Genomic DNA, 25504 nt, shown 5'->3' on the forward strand with positions numbered 1-25504 from the left:
AAAGTTCTTGGGAGTAAGTGAGAGAAGAAATTCTAGAATTAAGCAACCTTAAGAAGAATGTCTTGCCTTTGGTTCCCTGAGATACAAATCTGGGATGTATTAGCAAAAATGGCTGGGAGTATCTCAATAAGCATAAGTATGAAATAAACACTTGGAAAGTGTTTGTTTTCTATTTGGCTTGTGCTGCATTGCATGAGGTTTCATGGTATCTGATGCTACTGTGTGAACCTTCCATAGTAAAACTTGCTGAGAATTAAAAATGCAGTGGAAAAAGTCACCCATTGCTGTCATAGCAAATGGTTGGGCTTATTACAGAAGAGTTTTCCAAATGACCCTTCTTCCTCACCTTTGTCTTTCATTTTATTTGCCTATTTTATACTTAAGGATACCTGTATCACTTTATGCTTTATATAGACCATGCTAGTTCTAATTTTAGTTGTGGCCAGTTTGCAGTTTGATTAGCAAAGTAGTCTTTTATTCTCTTTTCTTCTTATTTTTATACAGAAACCATATTATTGTTTATACTATTTGATAAATATTGTTAAAAGATGGTGAAGAGAGTTTCTCTTTTTTGTTTTTATATAAAACAATATTATTACTAGGATTTAACCTTATTAATAAAAGGAGAGCTAAGAAGAGATAATTTTTCCAATGAGGAGTCTAATTTTTCTTCCTCTGTGCAAACAACTCACCGATTTTGAGTGATATGTACACAGAAACAGGTAAAAACCACAATGATTTCTAGTAGGAAATGGCCATTAGTATTTTTTAATTTATTAATTTTATGGCCATTAGTATTTTTGAAATCAGTAATTTTGTAGAAGATGTTTTGGCTACAGAGAAATTGTGTCTTATAAAAGGGCTACTGATGCATGTCAGCGACTATTGTCTGTGCAACCTGGCTTTTTTCTGCTTCCTATCATCTCTGTTTTCTTCTTTGAAGTTGTTGGAACAGCCCTACCTTGCTACCACCATCATTCCACTATCTCCAACCCAGTGTTTATTGGTAATATGCACATTTATAATACCTGAGTCGTTTGTCTCTTAATGAAGTAATGCCTTATTTTTCTCAAACAAAAGAAAATGCCTTCTCAAAGAAGTCCATTTGGGTAGAATCAGAGCTTCATAGAATATTAGACCTAGAAGAGAACTTAGAAAACTAAAAGACTATAACGGCCTTACTTTACAGTTGAGGAAATTGAAGCCATAGAGAAAAAAAAATGGCCTTGCAGTTGTCACACAGGATACAAAGCCCCGTGTCCTATGAAACAAGACTAAATTAGCAAAATCATACTTCTAAACAACCACCACATAAACCACGATTCTCTGTTTGATATTAGGGGAGTTATCTGTCTTTACTATACACAATAAAGCCAGGAGCTATTTTATAGAAAATGAAAATCATGGGCTCGACATATGGTTTTGGGGTGAATAAATTAATGACCATTAGTATTTCTTTGCTTATACAGAAGTTTGTTTCATTTTTTCTTTCTTAGATAATGAATTTAAGTGGTGGCTGGGGAAAGATTCTCCATGAGCAACTTGATGCAGCTGTTCTAATCGAAATTCAGAAGCATGTCCTAAATAGACTAGAAAATGTTTGGTTGCCGTTGTTTCTTGCAAGTGAACAGTTTGCGGCGCGTCAAAAGATAAAGGTATATAAGTTAATATAAACTTGGGATAGCAACTGACAGCACCTCTCAAAACATTAAATGTGCGTACCTGTTGACTCAGCTATTGTACTACTGTGGCATAGTGGTTAAGAGCTGAGAGTCACACTTCTCAAGTTTTAATCTCTACACTGCCACATATTAATTGTACAATACTACGTTTTATAAACCTTAGTTTTCTCATTTGGGAAAAAATGGAGTTAATAAGAGTAATAGCTTCATAAGATTGTTATGAAGAGGAAATGATATATGTGTAGTTTCTTAGAATGGTGCCTGGCACACAGCAAACAGTCACATATTGTCTTAATATAGTTGCTATTTTTTATATTATTATTGAGTCTTCATATAAATGGACAAGGGTATACAAATGGGAATAATCAAATGAATAATGATAATTCCATACTGTGGAAAACTATGCAGATTTCCATATAAAATGAGATTATAAAAATGAGATTTCTACAAATATTGATGATGAAACATGTTATTTACTGAGTGAAACAAGCAGGATCAGAGCAATCAAACATAGAAGACAATCCCATTATATATGCTTATATCTCTATACATGTCTATGCATTTCTCTCTCCTCTCTATCTCTATTTATGTTTAAAAGCAAAGATCAAAAAAGGATCTACCTCCTGGGAATGGGTATGGGGAGTGAGAAAGATTTTTACTTTGTAAAGTAGGGTTTTTGTTGTTGTTGCTTTACTTTGTTTAGTTTGTGTTTTATAAGAAGCAGGTATTGCTTTGATAATTTTAGATGTCATTATCACATCCAAAATCAGGCAAACCTGATCTTTACAAAATGAATACAAGGAGTAAAGAACATGTAATTCTGGAGTTTAGTGTGCAAAGCACATGCTATTAGTATTGACCAGGAAGGATGTTAAAAACCTGCCTTCCATATTTAACTTATCAAACACTTTGAGTCTTACTTATCTGGAAAGATCCTTAGTCTTCTGAGCACTTTAAGTTATGGAAAACACAGTACAGCTGGAAACATGGAACTTACAGTCTAATCAAGGCTATGGGTTTTCCAGTGGTCATGGATGGATGTAAGAGTTGGACTGTGAAGAAAGCTGAGCCAAAGAATTGATGCTTTTGAACTGTGGTGTTGGAGAAGGCTCTTGAGAGTCCCATGGACTGCAAGGAGATCCAGCCAGTCCATCTTAAGGGAAATGGGTCCTGGGTATTCATTGGAAGGACTGATGTTGAAGCTGAAACTCCAATACTTTGGCCACCTGATGTGAAGAGCTGACTCATTTGAAAAGACCCTGCTGCTGGGAAAGATTGAGGGCAGGAGGAGAAGGGGACAACAGAGGATGAGATGGCTGGATGGCATCACTGACTCAATGGACATGGGTTTGGGTGGACTCTGGGAGTTGGTGATGGACAGGGAGGCCTGACGTGCTGCGGTTCATGGGGTCACAAAGAGTCAGACATAACTGAGCCACTGAACTGAACTGACAGTATGGGGGAGAAGACCTGACTTGTTTTAAGCAGAAAGTTCATGGAAATAAGCTTTGGGACAATTCAGATTTCCTAATTTCCTTTCTTCAGCAAACTCTAATTGTCTATCCAAAGCCAAGTAAAAAGATATTTGGCTTACTAATCTTGTTTACCATGTTTTCTCACTATGATTACCACAGTAATATTTATTCTAATTTACAGCTCCTTCCTGATTTAGCAATTCTTTGGGTGGCCAACAGCATACACTGATTCTGGCAGCCTTAAGCAAAGACAAAGGGGAAGGGAGATCAAGAATTTGTAATAAAGTTATGCTGGAGCATCTCACACACTCAGGGGAAGAGTTGACACCCAAGCTTTATTTCTAAAGCTGGCCAGGGACCAGGACAGCCCTGGGAACTCAGCAAAAAGACTTCTCACATCTTTTCTCCACCATGTAGCTACCAAGAGACTCAGCAGCAGTGATTCCAGTCCCTGTCTTTCTATGTCAGCTCCTGGATCTACCTGCTATTGAGGAGAGTTGCTGAGCACAGACTTGGCAAGGGTGGTTCCCCCAAATGGAAAATACTGTGAACAGGCAATAACCTTAAGAATTGTCTACTGTGTTCCCTCCCTGTATTGAGTAACTTTTGTACTTTTTTTTTTTTTTAGTCCAGCCTGATTCTTTCTATTACAATTTTTACAGTGTTGTGTTGGTTTTTGCCATACAACAACACAGATCAGCCAGAATTATACATACCTGCCCTCCCTTCCTAGCCTCCCTCCCCTCCTGCCATCCCGTCCCTCCCAGTCATCACAGAGCCCCAGATTCTCACCAGCTATCCATTAGTTGTGGCTGGAGAATAGCACAAAAATTTGGGAAGTCTTAATTATCTTTCCAGCTTCAGTTTCCATGTGACTCAAAGTTGTCTACCTTTGGGGCAGTACACTCAGGTATCATTATCTCCATTTTGCAGATGAGGAAACTTCAGAGAATTTGAGTGACTTGTCCAAGGACCTGGGCAGGGCTTCCATTTCTAAGTCTTAATCCTCTTTCTCCTGTTTTCTGTCTTATCCACACTGACCTTTAAAAACAAATATTTTTGATTGCATCAGGTCTTAGTTGTGACATGCAGAATCTTTTGTTGTAGTATGGGCTCAGTAGTTACAGTAGCATGCAGGGTTAATTGCCCCATGGCATGTGGGATCCTAGTTCCCCAACCAAGGACCAAACCCATGTCCCCTGCATTCAAAGGCGGATTCTTAACCACTGGACCACCCACCAGAGAAGTCCCCCACACTGACCTTTACTGCATTTTTTAAAGCTGTTGAATCAGTGACTTCAACACTGTGGACATTCTGAATAACTGGATAAAATCATTGGTTTTGCTTCTAGGTACAGATAAAAGACATAGCTGAAGAGCTTTTACTACAAAAGCGTGAAAGGAAAATTGGAGTCTGGAAGGCAAGTAGTATTTGTTATATTCTTCCTTTTTTAAGTTCCAACTGTCAAAGTATTTTTCTTCCCCTTCCTATACAAAGATCTTCATTGTAGATAATGCTTTCTAAACCAGCAGATGCTGACACTATTCTTAACTGGCTGAAGGACTCTCAGGTAAAGTGTAATTCTACTAGAGCCCTCTTCTTAAAGATTTCCTTGACCTGCTCAACTCTGGAAGTGTGTGATTGGATTTTAAATATATATTTTTAGTTATTTTGCTTGTGATGGATTTATTGAGACAGGCTGTTTTTCCAGCATGTGGTAGCTTCTTTATTACTGGGAGTAGATTACACAAAAAGAATGAGGAGTATGCAGCGGAATCAGTAACTTAAATTATCTTACATTATCCTCTTCATTTAGAAGTACATTTTAACTTTAAAAGAATTAAGATAACTGTCATTTTGGTGATTATTTAAACCACTATAATATGATACCTTCTTAGAAATTGCCTATTTTTCTTCTTAACAAGAATGATAAACACAGTCTTCTTTTTGAGCCTACAAATTTATTTGTATTCATCCTTCTGTAGGTCTTGATAAAATGTCAAACTAGACCCAGGTGACCTTCTACAATCTAGCAAAGATATAATCTGTTAGACTACTAGAGGAGTATATGTATCAGTTAGGATGTTTTTTTTTCTGTGTTTTCTTCTCAAAAGGAAATAGTCTTATATTTGTCCCTTTTATATATTTTTCAAAATGCTAAATAGAATGGGCTTATATTTCATATTATTGTGCATTATATATTATGTTATTTTCTGTTTAGTTAAATTATGGGTTTTAGTTAAATTACTAAGTTTTAGTATCTTAAGAAGCAGGTCTTAAAACATTATTTGTTGAGTGGGTTTTAAATAAACATCCCAGTCTAATACATAGTTGTTCCTATTTATAGGGCTATAATTTTAATATGGACCATCTGGTAAGGGTCTTAACTTTTTGTCCTTGAAACTCCACATGTGGCTCACTAAAATTGTGATAGACATCTATTCAGTTTATCTGCGATGAAGGCACCACCATTCATCTCGACTGCCTGGAGCTGCGTTCACTTTGCAGTTTCCACCTCAGCAGTCACCCTCAAAGTCTTTCTCTGTAAAGCCCCTACTCCCCCAGGCAAAATTAGTTACTCCTTCCTTTGTGTTCCCATAGACTTTTTACATAGCTCTCTTAAACACTTTTATCGTTGGTCACATATGATTTGTTTCAAGAAACTTAGCTTACGCATTGTCAGTAACGGATATTTATTATGTATAATGGATATTTGTCATTGATTTTACTATAATTCCTAAGTTCATCCAAAAAATTGCCTTTAGAATGATGCTTCCTGGCATGGTTGTAGGCTAACCTCAGATTTTGGGAACTTCAATAAATTTATCAAATGTAAAAAAATCTATTCAGTAAATTGAATAAAACCTATTATGTTTTTTAATCTGAGAGGGTAAAGAGGGGGTGAATATGTGACCTAAAATGGTCAAGGTAAAAAAAGTAGACATAATAGGAGTTCCCTGGTAGTCTAGCAGTTAAGTATCCACCTGCCAACACAGAGGACTCAGGTTTGATCCCTGGTCCGGAGAGATTACACATGTTGTGGGCGAATAACCCCTGTGCCAGGACTGCTGAGCCTGCACACCCTAGAGCCCATGCTCCACAAGAGAAACCACTGCAGTGAGACGCCATCGCACCGTAACTGGAGAGGAGCCCCGCTCACAGCAACTAAGACCCAGCACAGCCAGAAGGAAGTAAAGAAAGAAAAGTATATCAAGAAAAGCAGACATCATATACTTCAAAACTGAGAAGATATAAAATAAGTAATGCCTTTATAAAAGTAATGCCTTTATAGTAAAATAGTATGTCTTTTCTGTTGTGTAAAGTGAATCCTGGGTCAGAGAAAGTTTATCATCAAAAATATGCATTAATAGTTTCATTTCTTCTTGTTATTAATTATTAATAGTAATTTATTATTAAAATAATATAAAGATGCCCCACCTAAAAACTTGGTCTTTTGGGAATTCCCTGGTAGTCCAGTGGTGAGGACTCAGGGCTTTCATGGCTCTGCCCCAGGTTCGATCCCTAGTTAGGAAACTAAGATCCCACAAGCCCACAGCCAGAATCCAAAGCCAAAAACAAAGACAGAAAACCCCCATTATCTTTCTAGGATAGAATTATAGTGAAGCTCCACAGTAAATTTCCTATTTAAATTATAATAGGATTAGTTGGTAATTTTTCCTACAATTTTTAAAAAAATATCTTAAATGTTAAACTGCTTTTACTTTTTGAAAGTCAGGAAAATTATATATTAATATATAACATCTAGTATACATAATTATAAAATAATATTTAATCATAACATCGTGATTACTTTGTTGTGTTTAAGCACAGAATTCATACTATATACCCAAATGTAGTTTTTCACCATCTCTCAAACTCTAATGATTATTAACATTCTCAGTCCTCTGTAATATAATCATATGTTCTAAGTCATCCAATCATTTCATTTTCTCCCCATCTCTTAAAAAAATGATGCCATAAAAATATAAAGGAGACAAAAGGGAGAAGAAAAGAGAGGGGAATTTGCCAAATTCTCTTTATCCATGCTATAAATTTCAAAAGCCCAAAACAAAGGAGATAGAAGTTGGTAATTTTTAGCCTAATAAATGATTTTATTATTAATTTTTAGAACACAGCTAATTTTATGTATTCTCTGATTTGGACAGCCTGTGGAGAGTAAGTGGATATCTTCGTCTTGTGAAATCATTGCTTTCCGTAAAGCTTTATTGAATCCAGTTACTGCAAGACAATTTCAACGCTTTGTGGCTCTAAAAGGAGATTTATTGGAAAATGGGGTGCTCTTTTGGCAAGAAGTACAAAAATATAAGGTATTGTATTAGAAGCTGGAGAAAACCACCTCTTTTAAAGGAGGAAGTGCATTAACATATCAGATTCCTAACTATATGGACAAGATTTGTATCCTGACTTGATGTCTTCATCAGTTAGTTCAGTTCAGTTCAGTCGTATCCGACTCTTTGCGACCCCATGAATCGCAGCACGCCAGGCCTCCCTGTCCATCACCAACTCCCGGAGTTCACCCAGACTCACGTCCATCGAGTCAGTGATGCCATCCAGCCATCTCATCCTCTGTTGTCCCCTTCTCCTCCTGCCCCCAATCCCTCCCAGCATCAGAGTCTTTTCCAATGAGTCAACTCTTCACATGAGGTGGGCAAAGTACTGGAGTTTCAGCTTCAGCATCATTCCCTCCAAAGAAATCCCAGGGCTGATCTCCTTCAGAATGGACTGGTTGGATCTCCTTGCAGTCCAAGGGACTCTCAAGAGTCTTCTCCAACACCACAGTTCAAAAGCATCAATTCTTCAGTGCTCAGCTTTCTTCACAGTCCAACTCTCACATCCATACATGACCACAGGAAAAACCATAGCCTTGACTAGATGGACCTTTGTTGGCAAAGTAACGTCTCAATATGTAAATACTGAGGTATTTATTGTCTGTATTAGATATATTTATTATTGTATAGTGAAGAGTAAGAGTTAGCCTTGAAATGATGGTATTAGATTTTTCAGGGTTTCACATATATTATGTTCTAATGAGAATCTTCCTGAAAAGTTTTAACTATGTTTTTGCATATTACTTATCTATAAATGTACATTTTTTTTCCTGAAGATACTCATATTCAGCACTTTAACCAAGGCTTCTTTACAAAAATTCCTCCTAACCATATTTGCAGCAATAGTGTTCAAAGATAATGGATTACAGAGAAATAAACCATCAGAAATGAAAGAGGCTTCTCTATCAGAATGGCCAAATTCTTAACAAAATAAGTGAAAGAGCAAGCTGTTAGCTATCAAAGCAGTTTATTATCAGGTTTAATTATTTGATGGAATCTCTGCATTGAAGAGAAGGAAAGGACTCTCTAGGTTATATAACCTAGATTTGAAAACAGGAATGTTGTCTCGAAATACATAAGAGTAGACATCCCTGCTCCCAAGGTAAGCAGGCTCATTACCTTGCCATCAGCCTGTTTAATCCCATTTTTATAAAAGTAGGGAGTAAAAATAAAACTGGAATTCAAGACAATAAGGCTTTCAGTTGAACTATGATCTAAGCACGGATTGCAGTGTGTGGTAAGTCGCTTTAGTTGTGTCTGATTCTGTGCAACCCTGTGGACTGTAGCCCACCAGGCTGCTCTGGCCGTGGGATTCTCCAGGCAAGAATACTGGAGTGGGTTGCTATTCCCTTCTCCAGGCAGGGATTATGCGACACTAATACTCTGCATCATGTTTATTCTATATAGTTAGTAGTTGCTCAATACCATTTTGCTTTCAGACTTTCTCCAGCATTCCATGAAACTGTTTTCTACTCTTTTCTGTTATCCACAGTTTTTGTACCTTTCTCAACACAAAAATTTCTCCAAGGGAAAAAAAAAAAGTATTTTGAGATATAAGTTCTTTCAAAATCTATCACAAGATAAATAATATTAAAATAATTTTTTTGAAAATTAAAAAGGGGGTAGATTCTGTTTTCCAGAACAGGAAATTATTATGGTCTTTAAGCTAAAATGAATACGAGTAGGTCCAACCCTGTTACGACAAAAGGTAAGGAGATAAGCTGTGCAAAATAAGCATTTAAAAAAAACAGAGACTCATACATAGTCAACCCTCTGTGACTGTCACTCCTCCAAAGCTGCCCTTGGTCTTCATTTAAATATCTTTTCTGTGGTGTAGAATGGGGGACATGTAATCCTATATAGTTATTAAAAATCATGCTATTGAAGTGAATGTGTTTATTCAGTAAGTATTTACTAAATGCTAGATTGCAGAAATAAAAAAAATGGATATAATATATTGTCTTCCCTCGAGGAGGGGAATCATCCATGAAAACAAAATATGATGAAATAACGTTGATTATAATCCATATTCTAACTGGTTATAATTTTGATACAGTGGAGGGGATGATTCAGGGATAGTGGTAGGTCAGGGAGGTCTCAGCAGAAGTGATGATTCTTACAGAGAACTCTACTCAGTCCTCTGTAACGATTTATGTAGGAAAAGAATCTTTAAAAAAAAGTGGTTATATGTATATGTATAACTGATTCACTTTGCTGTACTCCTGAAACTAATATAACATTGTAAATCAACTCTACTCCCAAGAAAAATTTTTCAAAAAAAGAAGTGATGATACTTGAATTAGGTCTTGAGGAAGTTTGCCAGAAAGAAACCTAGCAAGTCTTAACTGAGCTCATTTTTATATGGCTTACTCATACTAAGTGTTTATGTCTGTCAGAGATTATCTTAATGCTTTTCACGTGATACCTACCTTATCCTTTATAAGAATCCTAGGTCAAAGCTGTTAATTCTCACCATTCTACAGATGAAGAAACTAAGGCACAGAAAAGTTAAACTTCTGCGCCTCATACAGCTAACTAAGTAGTAGAGCTGGAATTTGAGCCAGACATTCTATTGCTAAAGCTTGTGGCCTTAACCACTAAGTTATACTCCCTCCCAGGGACGATTGTAATAATATGCAAAGGGGTGGCTCCTATGATCTTAATCAGAGATAGTTCTGAATTGTGAAAAGCTGGAAAGAACTATGATGTTGAACAGCAGGACATTGCTTACTTTAATTACAATACATCTATGCATGAGAATACTCTGAAGGCATTACAAATTTGCTGTTGGAAGATTAATCAGTGATGGGAAAAATATCTTCATCTTACTGATTTTTTAAAACCTAGCTACTAGAAAGCAGTATGATTTAATATAAAGTGTGTGTGTGTGTGTATATATCCCCAAAGAGAAAAGACTGGAAGGATATATACATCCAGCAAACACTTGCTGAGCATCTACCAAGGGCCAGGCTAAAACCTGTGATCAAGCCTTTCCTCTCAGGGCTTGCAGTGTTAGAGGAGGGACAGACAAGTGACGGAGCGGGTGGTTAAGCGAGTGTGAGCAGTGCAACGGCTGGGAGACGCACGGGTGCAGTGAAGTCCCTGAGCTGGCCACCACCTAGACCGAGGCAGACATGGAACGTTTATTAGAGGACAGTACAGTTGACCCTTGAACAGCAAGGGTTTGAACTGCGAGGTCCACTTATATCTGAGTTTTTTTCAACAAATTCAGACTACAGTACTTCACAGCCCACTGTTGTTTGAATCCACAGGTGTGGAAACACAGATACAGATGGCCAACTGTAAAGTTATGCGTGGATTTTCAATTGCAAGGGCGGAGTTGGTGCCCTAACCACCCGCCACCCCCGGCCCGTGTTTAAGGGTCGACTGTGTGCTTAAACTGAGACCTTAATAAGTAAAAGTGAACTCAGCTAATGGTAGAGTAGGGCATAAAAACCAGAAAAAATACCAGGTTGGATTCTGTCTAAATTCTGACTCTACACTCTCAAAATTAACATTGTATAATTTCACAAATTTGTTTTTATTTCACAATCCTTATATTTCCATAATAATAAAAAACCAGGATCATTGTAAAGCAACTGTACTCCAATACAAATTAATTTAAAAAATAATAATTAACTCAGCTCACCAAATATATGATAATTTCACTAGTAACAGCAAAAAATTTAATTTGGGGTAACATAGCAAGCATGTGTTATAAATAGGCATTTTCTGAGGGAATACTAAATTGCATAAAAATGCTAACTGTTGTCTCAGTGTAACATTTATATCAAGATTTTTCACATATAATTTATGCCAAACTTATAACTTATTTATGTAATGTTTTATATGGCAAACACCAGAAATTTTCTTTAACTGTCCTTAAGACCGTTATTATAATGCCTGTCATACAGTGAGCACTTAATAAATGCTGGCTAATTTCTGGCCTAGAATTACAAGTTTCCAAACTTTTGTGTTTTCTAGTGATTTAGAGAACAATATCTTTAGCAAAGAAACGTCATAATTCAAGCTCAGCTACCCTCTTTGTCTTAAAAAGTGATAGCCTTACATCTCTGACATAAAACTGGGTCTTTTATCATTACATATATCATTACTATATTTAAATTCTTTAGCTATAAAGATGATAATGTAATAGGTTATCTGAAAAAATATAGATACTGAGATACATAATAATACACCTATTAAATACAGCATTCCCATTAATATGCTAGCATTTTTGAGTCTAAATCACCTTGGCATAGAAGCAGTTACGGTGGAAAAAGCTTTTGCATCCACTTGTAACTTGAGTTAGGTGCTTGTTCTCCATTGTGCCACTTACTTAGCTATCTCAGATTGGAATCATGTGTTTTCGTGCTTCTCATCCTGTAGATATTGAGCCTTTAAAGGACAGGTACTGTGTCTTGGGGCTCACCTCAAGGTCTGGCATATTGCAGGTACTTAATATGAATTTGTTAAATGAGTCAAAGCAGACACTAAAGCTGCTTCTTTGCCAGGAGAAGAAGCAACCAGGATTAAAATGAAATCTGTGTTTACTTAAGGTATATGTGTCAAAGTCTCAGGTTCCTTTAAAAGGCAAAGATTGACCGAATGAGTCAATGAACATGACGCACAAAGACATGAAGACACAGGCTAGGAGCGAAAAAGAAAAACAGTCTTAGGTTCTTCAAGTCCAAGAAAAATGAAATCTCTGATTTTTAAGATAGTCTTGACATGTCCCAGTACTCTCTTGACCTGAAGTTACAATTATATTAACTTAAAGACATATTGATGTATTCTGTAAAGTGTTCTATTAATGCATAGAGTCGGACACGACCGAGCGACTTCACTTCACTTATAAAGTGTTCTATTAATGCATTAATCACGTATTGATCTATCTTTCCTCCTTGTTTAGGACTTGTGCCATTCTCATTGTGATGAGTCTATCATACACAAGAAGATTATGACTATTATCAACTGCTTTATTAATTCCAGCATCCCCCCAGCTTTACAAATTGACATTCCAGTAGAGCAAGCCCAGAAGATTATTGAACACAGGAAGGAGTTGGGACCATATGTATTCAGAGAGGCACAGGTAAGAAATCAGGGCATGTAGTAAGCATACTTTAAAATAGATTAGTAGTCTAGATATTCTTTTAAAGTTTTTGTATTATTCATATTTGGTAAGGTTTGAATCCTCCTAATCCTGGGATTTATTCTATTTAATTAGAAAAATGTTGCCAATGCCACATAACATAGAAACTAGTAACTTGCTATTTTGCTGATGGTAATATACAGCAAGTAAATTTTTAAAATTCTATATACTTTGACTTTGCATGGTTATCATTTTATTTCTAATTTATAAATCCCCAACTAATTTCTCCTTCCTTTCCCAACATTCATATTTCCTTTTAAAATATCTGCTACCACAAGAAATGTGTAAATTATGTGTGTCCCAAGATTTGTGTATTTTTAAAAGTTGGAATATTCACATAGCTCATAAAGTAAGTGAGAGGAGATTTAAGTACTCAACCAACATAAAGTACACAAGCTCATGAAAGGAAAATCATGCCTGTTAACCTGCTCAAGTTACTTCTCTTTAAGATAAATAATAGAAAACAGTGATTTGCTGAACATAGTTTATTTGCATTTTGAAAAGCCTTTTAGTGATGTTGTTCCTGAAAAATGATTAAGAAAAATAAATTATAATAGGGGTAATAGGGAAGGCCCTGTCATGATTTAAGTGATATGAAACAGAGATTTAGGGTATGAATGCCCTTGAGCATGGAAAAAGACCATTATTCCTTAACATTTTCATTTGCAAGCCAGCTGTGTTCTAAGTCCTAAAAGGAACCGAAAGCAGACTCACCATCCAAATTATGCATTAAAATAGGGAAAAATATAGACAAATGATTGACGATCTGCTAGGGAGAAACAGAAAACATGGTGTCAGAATTGTAGCATCTGTTAATGAGAAGATCACTTAGCCTAGCCCGGTCTCTTGATGGCCAGGCCAAGGCTTGCCCATCCAGATCACAGCCTCGAGGCTGACAGTGAGCGTCTTGAGCTGCTTATGTTGGTTGGTTCCGCCACACTGTCCAGGGAGTGCAGCCAGGGAACTTTACTGGAGTCCTTTAGTTTATGCCTCTGTCTCATTCCCCAAAACAAAGTCCCAGATATATCTTAAATATAATCTTTAGGGTATCAGAGAACAAGAGAATATTTAGGGGCCTCACCTCACCAGGTCTATTGTTTCCGTGTTCCCTAAGGAAGCTCAGAGAAGGACATACCTCCTACCCAGGTGTGCAAGCCAGAGATCCGGTTGCACCTTCATGTCTTCTCTCTCCTTTGTTCCCTGACCTTCGGTGATCTTCAGTCACTAACATGTATCCATTTGTCTCCTTCTCTGTTACTCTATCTACTTTTCTCCAACTCCATGCCACTACCTCAGTTTATGTCTGCAGTGTCTCACATTGATTACCAAAATTCCCTGCCCCTAGACTCTCTCGAAACCATTTAACTTACTGCAGATGGAGCCATCTTTTTCAAAATGTGTATTTGATCATGTCACTTCTCTGCTCTCAATTTCAACTACTCCCATTGTCCTCAGACTGGAGACCATATTCCTTCATCGATATCTCTCTAAGCAGATACCTTTCCACTCACTGCCATCTATCTCTGTCTTACTGAAATATTAGATTTTTCACTTTTATTTGTTTGTTTATTTTGGCTGCACAGCATGTGGGATCTTCATTCCCTGACAGGGATTGAACTTGCATCCCTGCATTGATTTTATTTTATTTTATTTTTTTGCTTTATTTTGGCCACACAGCATTCAGGATCTTAGTTCCCCAGTCAGGGATCAAATTTATGCCCCCTACAGTGGAAGTGTGGTGTCTTAATCACGGACCACCAGGGACGGCCCACTGAAATACTTGTACTTCCATAGAAAGGCAATAGTACCCCACTCCAGTACTCTTGCCTGGAAAATCCCATGGATGACGGAGCCCAGTAGGCTGCAGTCCATGGGGTCACTAAGGGTGGGACATGATTGACCGACTTCACTTTCACTTTTCACTTTGACGCACTGGAGAAGGAAATGGCAACCCACTCCAGTGTTCTTGCCTGGAGAATCCCAGGGATGGGGAAGCTTGATGGGCTGCCGTCTATGGGGTTGCACAGAGTCAAACACGACTGAAGCGACTTAGCAGTAGCAACAGCAGGCATTTCACCGGAGAGGGCAATGGCAACCCACTCCAGTACTCTTGCCAGGAGAATCCCGTGGACAGAGGAGCCTGGTAGGCTACAGTCCATGGGGTCGCTAAGAGTTGGACATGATTGACGAGACTTAGCAGCAGCAGCAGCAGAGAAGCCTTACTTTCTTCCCTCCAGAGCTTTTCACAGTCTCATCTTCTCTCCTTTATGCTTCTGTGATATCCTGTGTTTGTCCCTGTTGGAACACTTATCATACAAATTTGAAAATAGCTGTTCTCATGCTTGACTTTCCCACTGGACTGTAAGGTCTTTGAGAATAGGGACTGTTTCTTATTTGCTGCTGTGGCCTGCATGCCTAGCACAGAATAGACACTATCATTTTTGAAAACATGAATGAATGATGTGAGATCAAACATGAGAGAAATAGCTCAAATTGGCAATAAAGCAACGTTGCGTAAAAGGACTGAAGAGTAAATAAAAAGCTGTTGCCTCTTTTAGTATTGCTTTCACTTGTAACATCTGCCTTTCCCCCACCTGCAGTCCTAATAGCTTAGAAGTTTTTGTCACTCAGCCATATTTTCACTGACACTCTTCACTCATGCTGCAGCCATTGCCCATCCACTGGCAATGTGGGAAATAGCTCCATATTTATTAAAAAATTTTCTAACAGTCTGGTTGTCTTTTAAGGTTCTGGAGGTACAGGGCAATTTTCATGAATAACATGAATGTTATTAACTGCAACTTTTAGAAATAGAGCATTTGTTTTTCAGCCACCCTGTTCTGCACACAGGATCTTAGTTTCCCGACCAGGGATCAAACCCATACCCCCTGCACTGGAAGTGTGGACCCCTAACCACTGAACTTCCAAGGGATTCCCAGAAATAGAGAGATTTTATGTCTGCCTTGAAATATTGTGCCCTAATAGGGTAACTTTTACTGGGAAGCCTTCTAGGTGACAAATACATTTGAGAGCTGGAAATGACTCAGGTTTTGGAGAGAGAACTGAGAAGTAGGGTCAATAGTTGGTAAATGGAGGTGGAAGAGTGTTTAAGTTTAAGAAATTCATATAAAAACTACCGTGATCCTTTAACATTGGAGCAGGGGATTACTTAAAGCATGGCGTGCATGCTATGTTGCTTCAGTCATATCCGATTCTTTGTGACCCTATGGACCGTAGCCTGCCAAGGAATTCTCCAGGCAAGAATACTGGAATGGATTGCCATTTCCTCTTCTAGGGGATCTTCCAGACCCAGGGATCGAACCTGAGGCTCTTATGTCTCCTGTTTTAGCAGGAGGGTTCTTTACCATTAATGCTACCTGGAAAGCCCCAAAATCCATGGTAGATAAATGGAAATGAAAACTTTTTTAAAGCCTACACTTCGTCAAATAAAGTATCTTTAGCTTTTGTGTTCACAATCCCAAGAGGCTATAGAATTCAGTGACAAGATGGTATCGTAAAGGGAGTAAATAATTATAGAATTACTAATGATATTCATGTACAGAAAGGAGTGATGAAATGTATCACGATGTTCAGGACTCTGTTGATCACTGCAGCATTTACTTTCTAAAAACTCCACTTTCCTGCTGAAAAGTTGGCTTAGAGCCTAATGGGATGGTTCATTTTTCTCCAGGGCATTAGGTAAAGTCCATTCCCAGCAACAAGATGTTGGACTTGATCTGATGTGGCAAGTCCTACCTTCTTGGAAGTAACGTATGCCTCTGGAACTAATGGAAAAACTTGGCATGAAAATTTGAGCCAACAATTCTTATCTCTATAAATATCACAATTAATCACTTAATGTAGAGTATCCTCATAGAAAGCATTTGTCCATGATACCACTCTGCTTTTTAAATGTTACTTTTCTTGCTCTCACATAAAAGAGAGATTGTATCATTTAAAAGTTACTCAAGATTTATTCTTAGATCTGCAGCTTTGTTTAAGAGCTTTTCCAGAGGCAAAATGGTATTTCCTTTCTCTAAAAGAAGGGAAAGGAGGGGTGGAGAGGAGTCCCCCTTGATGAACTGAATATTTGGAATACTTGCATAAAACAGCCGAGTGTGTGGCAGATCAAGTGGTATAAGTTTTAAAAGAAAACATATATTTCTTATTTAAAAAGACCTAATGGATTCTTTATTAATACAATCAATTGGTTAGGGAAACATAAAGTATAAAGTGACTTTTAACTGTATTTAAGTGTATGTTTTTTTAAAAGAAAGACTTCTCGTTGGTAGTAAAAAAACATTGATGATAAGCATGTGCCAAGCTAAACTATACCAAGATGTCTGGAGACAATAAGTTGGAGGAAACATGCTGTATATTAAAGATAGAATAGTTAATCCATTATTATGGTGAATTAGAGTTAAAATTGGTACATTTGTATAAAATTGTAATCTGAGACATACTTTGTTTTTTATACAGATGACAATTTTTGGAGTTCTGTTTAAATTTTGGCCTCAGTTCTGTGAGTTCAGGAAGAACTTAACTGATGAAAAAATTATGAGTGTTTTGGAGAGAAGACAAGAGTATAGTAAGCAGAAAAAGAAAATGGCAGTCATAGAAGATGAAAAATTTGTAAAGGTGAGACAAGAATCATTTGGGGTTTAATCAGACTTTTTAAAAGGTATGTGATATTGTTATTGAGTCCAAGCTCTCTCTGCTCGCCACACGAAAGGCCAATGAATCTGAGGGGTTGAGGCAAGGAAGAGACATTAATCAGGGAGCCAGCTGACCCAGAAGATGGCAGACTAGTGCCTCAAAATAACCATCTTATTGAGGTCTGGATGCCAGATTTTTATAGATCAGAGACGGGGGCGGGGGGAGACGAGGAAGCAAAATAAAAAAGGCCATTAATCTTGCAAACATCTCCTACAGTGGAAAGCCTTGGGCAGGGGATGTGTTAATTTCTTCTTTCCTGCCGCCTACAGGTGGACAGGGTTCTGAACCCAAAGAACTTTAACAGTTAGGCAGAGGGGCAGGATTCTCTGAGGCAGTCCATTCTGTATGATTATAATAACAAAAGCAGCGAAAAGCAAGTCAAAGAAGTGGTTCCAATGTGGACTCAGAATTGGTTTCTTCTCTGCAAATGCTGTGTGTACATTTGTAGAATTTGGGATGAGCAAAAATACAGAGAAGTTATAAAGTGTGGATTTTAGTGACTTTTAAGCCTTCAGTCAGAAGTTTCAGACTTGTTTTGAAGTTAAAAAAATTATCTCAAAAATCATCTCATCTATGTACCTCTCTTGGAGAGCACTTTATATTTGTCTTATGAGTAAGTTTTTGCATCTGTCTTTCTCACTGAACTGAGATCCTCAAAGATAACATCTGTCTTATTAAATACTTCCACCACTATCCAGCACATGTTCAATTATTAATCATTATTTACCAAATAAATCTGGGAATGAATGAGATAGTATTATGCACTTGGGACAGCATTTTCAATATTAAAATTAGAGAATGATACACTGACTGTGAAACTTATGAGTCGTAAGTTGCCCAGGCTGCCTCTTTGTCTGTCCGTTATCAATTTATCTCTCTTTATCTATTTTTTTACTTGAGAAGGGGTAACAAATAACATATTTCATCTTATTTATAAGCTTTACCCCTATTCTCTTTTTTAAAAGAAATTTAAAATATATCTAAAGATATAAAAGTAATATAATTATAACCCCCATGTTTCCCCAGGTCAATATAAACACTGTTAACATATTTTACATTAGTTTTTCATTTTTCCTTTGTAAGTGAAATAGTGCAGAACACTGTACCTCTTAACCCCAGTCCTGAGTTCTTTTTTATTTTTAATGCATGATTTTATTTATTTACTTATTTGGCCGTGCTGGGTCTTCGCTGCTACATGGACTTCCCTCTAGTCACGGTGCGGTGGCTCTCTCATTGTGGCTCCCAGGTTCTAGAGCACAGGCTCAGTAGTTGTGGCGCACGGGCTCCGTTGCTCCGCAGTATGTCAGACCTTCCTGGATCAGGAATCAAACCCATGTCACCTGCACGGCAGGTGGATTCTTTACCACTGAGCCACCAGGAAAGCCCCCAACCCTGAGTTCTATTACCCTCCCCACTTCCAAGAGCAACCATTAAGTTTTGGATATGTTCTCAACAACTCCTTTTTAAGATAATGTTTTATATGGGTATATGGATTCATAAATGATACAGAGGACTATTTTGTATGTACTTTAACTTACATAAATAGTGCCATATTTTATTAGTCTGCTCAGGCTACCATACCAAAATATTACAGACTAGATGGCTTAAACAACAGAAATTAACTTTCTCATAGTTCAGGAGACTACAAGTCCCAGCTCAAGGTGCCAGCTAATAAGACTCTTGGTGAGACCTCTCCTGCATGCACAAGGCCCCCTTCTTGTTGTGTCCTCACAAGTTGGGGAGAGAAAGAAGCTCTCATCCTTTCTCTTCTCGTAAAGCCACAATTCCTTTGGATTATGACCCTACCCTTATGACCTCATTTAACCCTACTGCTGCTGCTGCTAAGTTGCTTGAGTTGTGTCTGACTCTGTGTGACCCCATAGACGGCAGCCCGCTAGGCTCCCCCGTCCCTGGGATTCTCCAGGCAAGAACACTAGAGTGGGTTGCCATTTCCTTCTCCCATTTAACCCTAAATACCTCTTAAAGGACACCTTTATTTGGTGTTAGCTCTAGAAGGTCTTGTAGATCTTCACAGAATCGGTCAATGTCAGCTTCTTCGGCATCAGTGGTTGGGGCACAGACTTGGATTACTGTGATGTTGAATGGTTTGCCTTGGAAATGAACCAAGATCATTTTGTCATTTTTGAGGTTGCACCCAAGTACTGTATTTCGGACTCTTTTGTTGACTATGAGGGCTACTCCATTTCTTCTAAGGGATTCTTGCGCACAGTAGTAGGTATAATGGTCATCTGAATTAAAGTCTCCCATTCTCATCCATTTTAGCTCACTGATTCCCAAAATATCGATGTTCAGTCTTGCATCTCCTGCTTGATCACATCCAATTTGCCTTGATTCATGGACCTAACATTCCAGGTTCCTATGCAATATCGTTCTTTATAGCATCGGACTTTACTTTCACCACCAAACACATCCACAACTCAGCATCTTTTCCACTTTGGCCCAACCTCTTCATTCTTTCTGGAGCTATTAGTAATTGCCCTCTGCTCTTCCCAAGTAGCATATTGGACACCTTCTGCCCTTGGGGATGCTCATCTTCTGGTGTCATATCTTTTTGCCTTTTCAAACTGTTTATGAAGTTCTTACAGCAAGAATACTGGAGTGTATTGCTGTTTCCTCCTCCAGTGGGCCACGTTTTGTCAGAACTCTTCATTATAACTGGTCTGTCTTGGGTGACCCTGCATGGCCTCGCTGATAGCTTCACTGAGTTATGCAAGCCCCTTCATCACGACAAGACTATGATCTATGAAGGGGGAAGAGAGGAGCCAAAGACAGAGAAGCTCTATACAGCCAGAAAAAAACAAGACCTGGTGCTGATGTGACTCAGATCATCAGCTCCTTATTTATTGCAAATTTCAGACTTAAATTGAAGAAAGTACGGAAAAACCAATAGGCCATTCAAAGTGAAAGTGAAAGTTGCTCAGTCGTGTCTGACTCTTTGTGACCCCATGGACTGAGGCCTGCTAGGCTCCTCTGTCCATAGAATTCTCTAAGGCAGAATACTGGAGTGGGTAACCATTCTCTTCTCCAGGTGATCTTCCCAACCTAGGGATTAAACCTGGGGTTCTTACCAACACAGGGATTGAAACCAGATCTCCCTTATCTGAGCCACCAGGGAAGCCCCAGTAGGCCATTCAGGTATGACCTGAATCAAATCCCTTATGATTATACAGTGGAGGTGACAAATAGACTCAAGAGATTAGATCTGGTAGACAGAGTGCCTGAAGAACTATGGACAGAGTTGGTAACACTGTACAGGAGGCAGTGACCAAAACCATCCCAAAGAAAGCGAAATGCAGGAAGACAAAGTGGTTATCTCAGGAGGCTTTACAAATAGCTGAGGAAAGAAGAGAAGCGAAAAGCAAGGGAGAAAGGGAAAAATAGATCCAAATGAATGCAGAGTTCTAGAGAATAAAGAGCAAGGAGAGACAAGAAAGCCTTCTTAAAGGACCAATGCAAAGAAAGAGAAAACAATAGAATGGGAAAGACTAGAGAGCTCTTCAAGAAAATTAGAGATATCAAAGGAATATTTCACGCAAATATGGGCACAATAAAGGATAGCAATGGTGAGGACCTAAGAGGAGCAGAAGAGATTAAGAAGAGGTGGCAAGAATACACAGAAGAACTATGTAAAAAAGGTCTTAATGACCCAGATAACCACGATGGTGTGATCACTCACCCAGAGCCAGACATCCTAGAGTGTGAAGGCAAGTGGACCTTAGGAAGCATTACTACGAACAAAGCTAGTGGAAGTGATGGGATTCCAGCTGAGCTATTTAAAATCCTAAAAGGTTATGCTGTTAAAGTGCTGCACTCAATATGTCAGCAAATTTGGAAACCTCAGCAGTGGCCACAGGACTGGAAAGGTCAATTTTCATTCCAATCCCAAAGAAAGGCAATGCCAAAGAATGTTCAAACTACCATACATTTGCACTTATTTTGCATGCTAGTAAGGTTATGCTCAAATCCTTCAAACTAGGCTTCAACAGTATTTGAACCTAGAACTTCCAGAGGTATAAGCTGGGTTTAGAAAGGCAGGGGTACCAGAGATCAAATTGCCAACATCCAGTGGATCATAGAGAAGCAAGGGAATTCCAGAAAAATATCTACTTTGCGTCACTGACTATGAGGAAGCCTACGTGGACCACAACAAACTGGAAAATTCTTAAAGAGATGGGAATACCAGACTACCTTACCTGTCTCCTGAGAAACCTGTATTCAGCAACAGTTAGAACCAGACATGGAACAACAGACTGGTTCCAGATTGGGAAAGGAGTATGACAATGCTGTATAGTGTCACCCTGTTTATTTAATTTATATGCAGAATGAAAAGTCTAGTTGCTCAGTTGTGTCTGACTCTACTACCCTATGGACTATATTGCCTGCCATGCTCCTTCATCACAGGATTTTCCAGGCAAGAATACTGGAGTGGGTTGCCATTTCCTTCTCCAAATATGCAGAATACATCCTGCAAAATGCCAGGCTGAATGGATCACAAGCTGGAATCAAGATTGCCAGGAAAAAATATCAACAGCCTCAGATACCCAAATGATACCACTTTAATGGCAGAAAGTGAAGAGGAACTAAAGAGCCTCTTGATGAGAGTGAAAGAGGAGATTGAAAAAACTGGCTTGAAACTCAACATTCAAAAAACTAGATCATGGCATCTGGTCCCATCACTTAATGGCAAATAGAAGGGGAAAAAGTAGAATCAGTGACAGATTTTCTTGGGTTCCAAAGTAACTAAGGACAGTGACTGCAGTCATGAAATTAAAAGATGCTTGCTCCTTGGAAGAAAAGCTACAACAAACCTAAACAGCATATTAAAAAGCAGACATTACTTGCCAACAAATGTCCAGATAGTCAAAACTATGGTTTTTCCAGTAGTCATGTACACGTGTGAGAGTTGGTCCATAAAGAAGGCTGAGTGCCAAAGAATTGATGCTTTCAAATTATGATGCTAGAGAAGACTCTCGAGAGTCCCCTGGGCTGCAAGAAGATCAAATCAGTTAATCCTAAAGGAAATCAACCCTGAATATTTATTGGAAGGATTGATGCTGAGGCTGAAGCTCCAGTACTTTGGCCACCTGATGCAAAGAGCTGATTCAATGGAAAAGACCCTGATGATGCTAGGAAAGATTGAAGGCAAAAGGAAAAGGGGGCTGCAGAAGACAAGATGGTTAGATAGGATTACTGATTCAACAGACATGAATTTGAATGAACTCCAGGAGATAGTGGAGGACAGAGGAGCCTGGCAAGCTGCAGTCCATGGGGTCACAAAGAGTCAGACCTGACTTAGGAAATCAACAACAGCCACCTCTTAAAGACCCTATCTCATGATACAGTCACAGTGAAAGTTAGGACATCAACATACGAATTTGGGAGAGACATAGTTCATTCTATAGCACATATTGTACTTTCTACATCTTGCATTTTAAGTTTAGTGTTGTTTTTAATTCTACCCACACTGCTCTACTTAGATAGATCTCATTTATTCAGCTTAATTGCTGCATTCCCATCATATGCATAAATATACTATTTTATTGAACTATTTCTTTATTGTATTTTTTCAATTTATACGTTTATAAATAGCACTGCAAACAACATTGCTGTAAATGCCTCCGTATTCACGTGATTAAAATGTTTTTGGAATGGTTAAGTAATAGAGTATGAGTGTGTGTCAGTCTATGTTCCTATTTCTCCTCATCTGGTATGTTCAGACTTTCAAATTTTTGTCCATCTGTTGATGACAAATGGTATGTCATCATACTAACGCATTCATTTCTATCCACCTAATTATTAGTAAGGGCTTCCCAGGTGGCTCAGTGGTAAAGAATCGGCCTGCCAATACCGGAGCCACTGGAGACTTGGGTTGGATCCCTGGGTCAGGAAGATCTCCTGAAGGAAAAAACGGCAACCCTCTCCAGGATTCTTGCTGGGATAATCCCATGGATAGAGGAACCTGGTGGGCTACAGTCCATGGGGTCATAAAGAGTTGGACATGACTGAGCGGCTGAGCATGCATGTAATTATTAATAAGATGGAACAATTTTTCACATATTAACTATTGAGATATTGTATCAGGATTGTAGTAAGCCTATAATTCAATTTGAGAATTTATGTCATAAATTAGAAAACATTTTGTTTTCTAATCCATGAACACAGTTTATTTCTGTTTAGTTCTTTAATTTCTTTCATCAATGATTTTGCATTTTTTGTGACATCTTGAATATATTTTGTGAAATTTATTCCAAAGTATTTCATATTCAAGATAATGTTATTGGTATTTTTTTAAATTTCAAATTCTAATTTTTTTAGAAAAAATTTTTATCTTGAGATAATTAACATTCATGCTACTGCTGCTAAGTCGCTTCAGTCATGTCCGACTCTGTACGACCCCATAGATGGCAGCACATCAGGCTCCACTGTCCCTGGGATTCTCCAGCCAAGAACACTGGAGTGGGTTGCCATTTCCTTCTCCAATGCATGAAAGTGAAAAGTGAAAGTGAAGTCACTCAGTCGTGTCCGACTCTTAGCGACCCCATGGACTGAAGCCTACCAGGCTCCTCCGTCCGTGGGATTTTCCAGGCAAGAGTACTGGAGTGGGTTGCCATTTCCTTCTCCAATGCATGAAAGTGAAAAGTGAAGTCTGTCAGTCGTGTCTGACTCTTGCGACCCCATGGACTGCAGCCCACCAGGCTCCTCCATCTATGGGATTCTCCAGGCAATAGTACTGGAGTGGGGTGCCATTGCCTTCTCCAATTAGGAAATAGCAAAAATAGTAGAGAGGTCTCATGTACCTTTCCCCCAGTTTCCCCCAGTGGCTACACCTTGCTATTACAATAGTAAAATCAGGAAACTAATATTGATACAAGGTGTGTGTATAGTTCATGCCATTTTGTCACATGTGTATATTCGAGTAACCAACACTCTATCCAAGATGCACCACAAAAATGTTCCTTGTGACTGTAAGTCATCTCCAACCAATTATCCTAATATTTTAGCCATGAATCTTTCCCCCATTTATATAATTTTGTCATTTTTGAGAATGTTTTATAAATGGAATCATACAATATGTGACTTCCTGAGACTGGCATTTCTCGCCCAACATAAATACCCTGGAGATGAGTCCACACTGTCATGTGTATCTGCAGTTCATCCTCTCTGTTGTTTAGCAGTGTTCTGTTGGGAGAAGGCAGTGGCACACCACTCTAGCCTCTTGCCTGGAGAATCCCAGGGACGGGGGAGCCTGAGGGGCTGCCGTCTGTGGGGTCGCACAGAGTCAGACACGACTGAGCGACTCAGCAGCAGCAGTGTTCTGAAGTACATTGTACCACAGTGCAGCCGTTCACTCATTAAAGGACATTTGGTTAGTTCCTGTTTGGGGCTGTTACAATAAAATGTTATGTAGTCACTCCCACCGCTGTCTCCTCCTCCTCCTCCTCCTTCTTATTTGAATGCTTTTATTTTATAACAGCTTTATTGAAATTTAATTCTCATACCATAAAATTTACACTGTTAAAGTGCACAATTTTATGGTTTTAGTATATTTGCAGAGCTGTGTGACTATCACCACTACCTAACTGTAGAACATTTTCATCACCCCAAAAAGAAACTGTATACCCATTAGCAATCACTCCCCTTTCCTTCTTCCTTCCTAGCCTCCGGAAACCACTAATCTATTTTCTGTATCTGGACATTTCATATAAAAGAAATAATACCGTATGTGGTTCTTACGCCTGGCTCCTTTCACTTAACATGGTATTCTCAAGGTTCATCTATTTGTAGCACGTGTCAGTACTTTATTCTTCTCATGACTAACTGGTATTACACTGTATGGTTGAAATGCATTTTGCTTATCCGTTCATCAGCTGATGTATTGGGTTGTTTCCACTTTTGGGCTTTATTAATAATGCTGCTGTGAACATTCTTATGCAACCTTATATATATAGACATGTTTTCATTTTTCTTGGGACCTAGAAGTTGAATTATTGGCTCCTTTTGAGGAATTGCCAAACTTCTCTAAAGCTATAGTATCATCTTGGTATTTTGATTTTCACATGGTATCTTTTTCCATCTGCTTACATTACTACCTATATCATTATATTTGA

At 38.4% G+C, this 25504-nt stretch overlaps 1 protein-coding gene and 1 long non-coding RNA gene across 4 annotated transcripts in view; one reads left to right on the plus strand and one right to left on the minus strand.

The window, feature by feature from the left end:
• The window catches only part of RGS22 (regulator of G protein signaling 22), a 141450-nt gene that overhangs the window by 103058 nt on the left and 12888 nt on the right, over positions 1 to 25504 (plus strand). For all 3 annotated transcript variants that reach the window (XM_061438351.1, XM_061438353.1, XM_061438352.1), the window contains 5 exons: positions 1497 to 1655; positions 4510 to 4578; positions 7325 to 7486; positions 12420 to 12599; positions 17139 to 17297. In XM_061438351.1, coding sequence (XP_061294335.1) covers positions 1497 to 1655; positions 4510 to 4578; positions 7325 to 7486; positions 12420 to 12599; positions 17139 to 17297 — 729 coding nt within the window. The remainder of the gene's footprint in view (positions 1 to 1496; positions 1656 to 4509; positions 4579 to 7324; positions 7487 to 12419; positions 12600 to 17138; positions 17298 to 25504) is intronic.
• The window catches only part of LOC133260161 (uncharacterized), a 111943-nt gene that overhangs the window by 82782 nt on the left and 3657 nt on the right, over positions 1 to 25504 (minus strand). The gene's annotated exons all lie outside the window — the stretch shown is intronic.

Source organism: Bos javanicus, chromosome 14 (genome assembly GCF_032452875.1).
Source record: "Bos javanicus breed banteng chromosome 14, ARS-OSU_banteng_1.0, whole genome shotgun sequence".
NCBI lineage: Eukaryota > Metazoa > Chordata > Mammalia > Artiodactyla > Bovidae > Bos > Bos javanicus.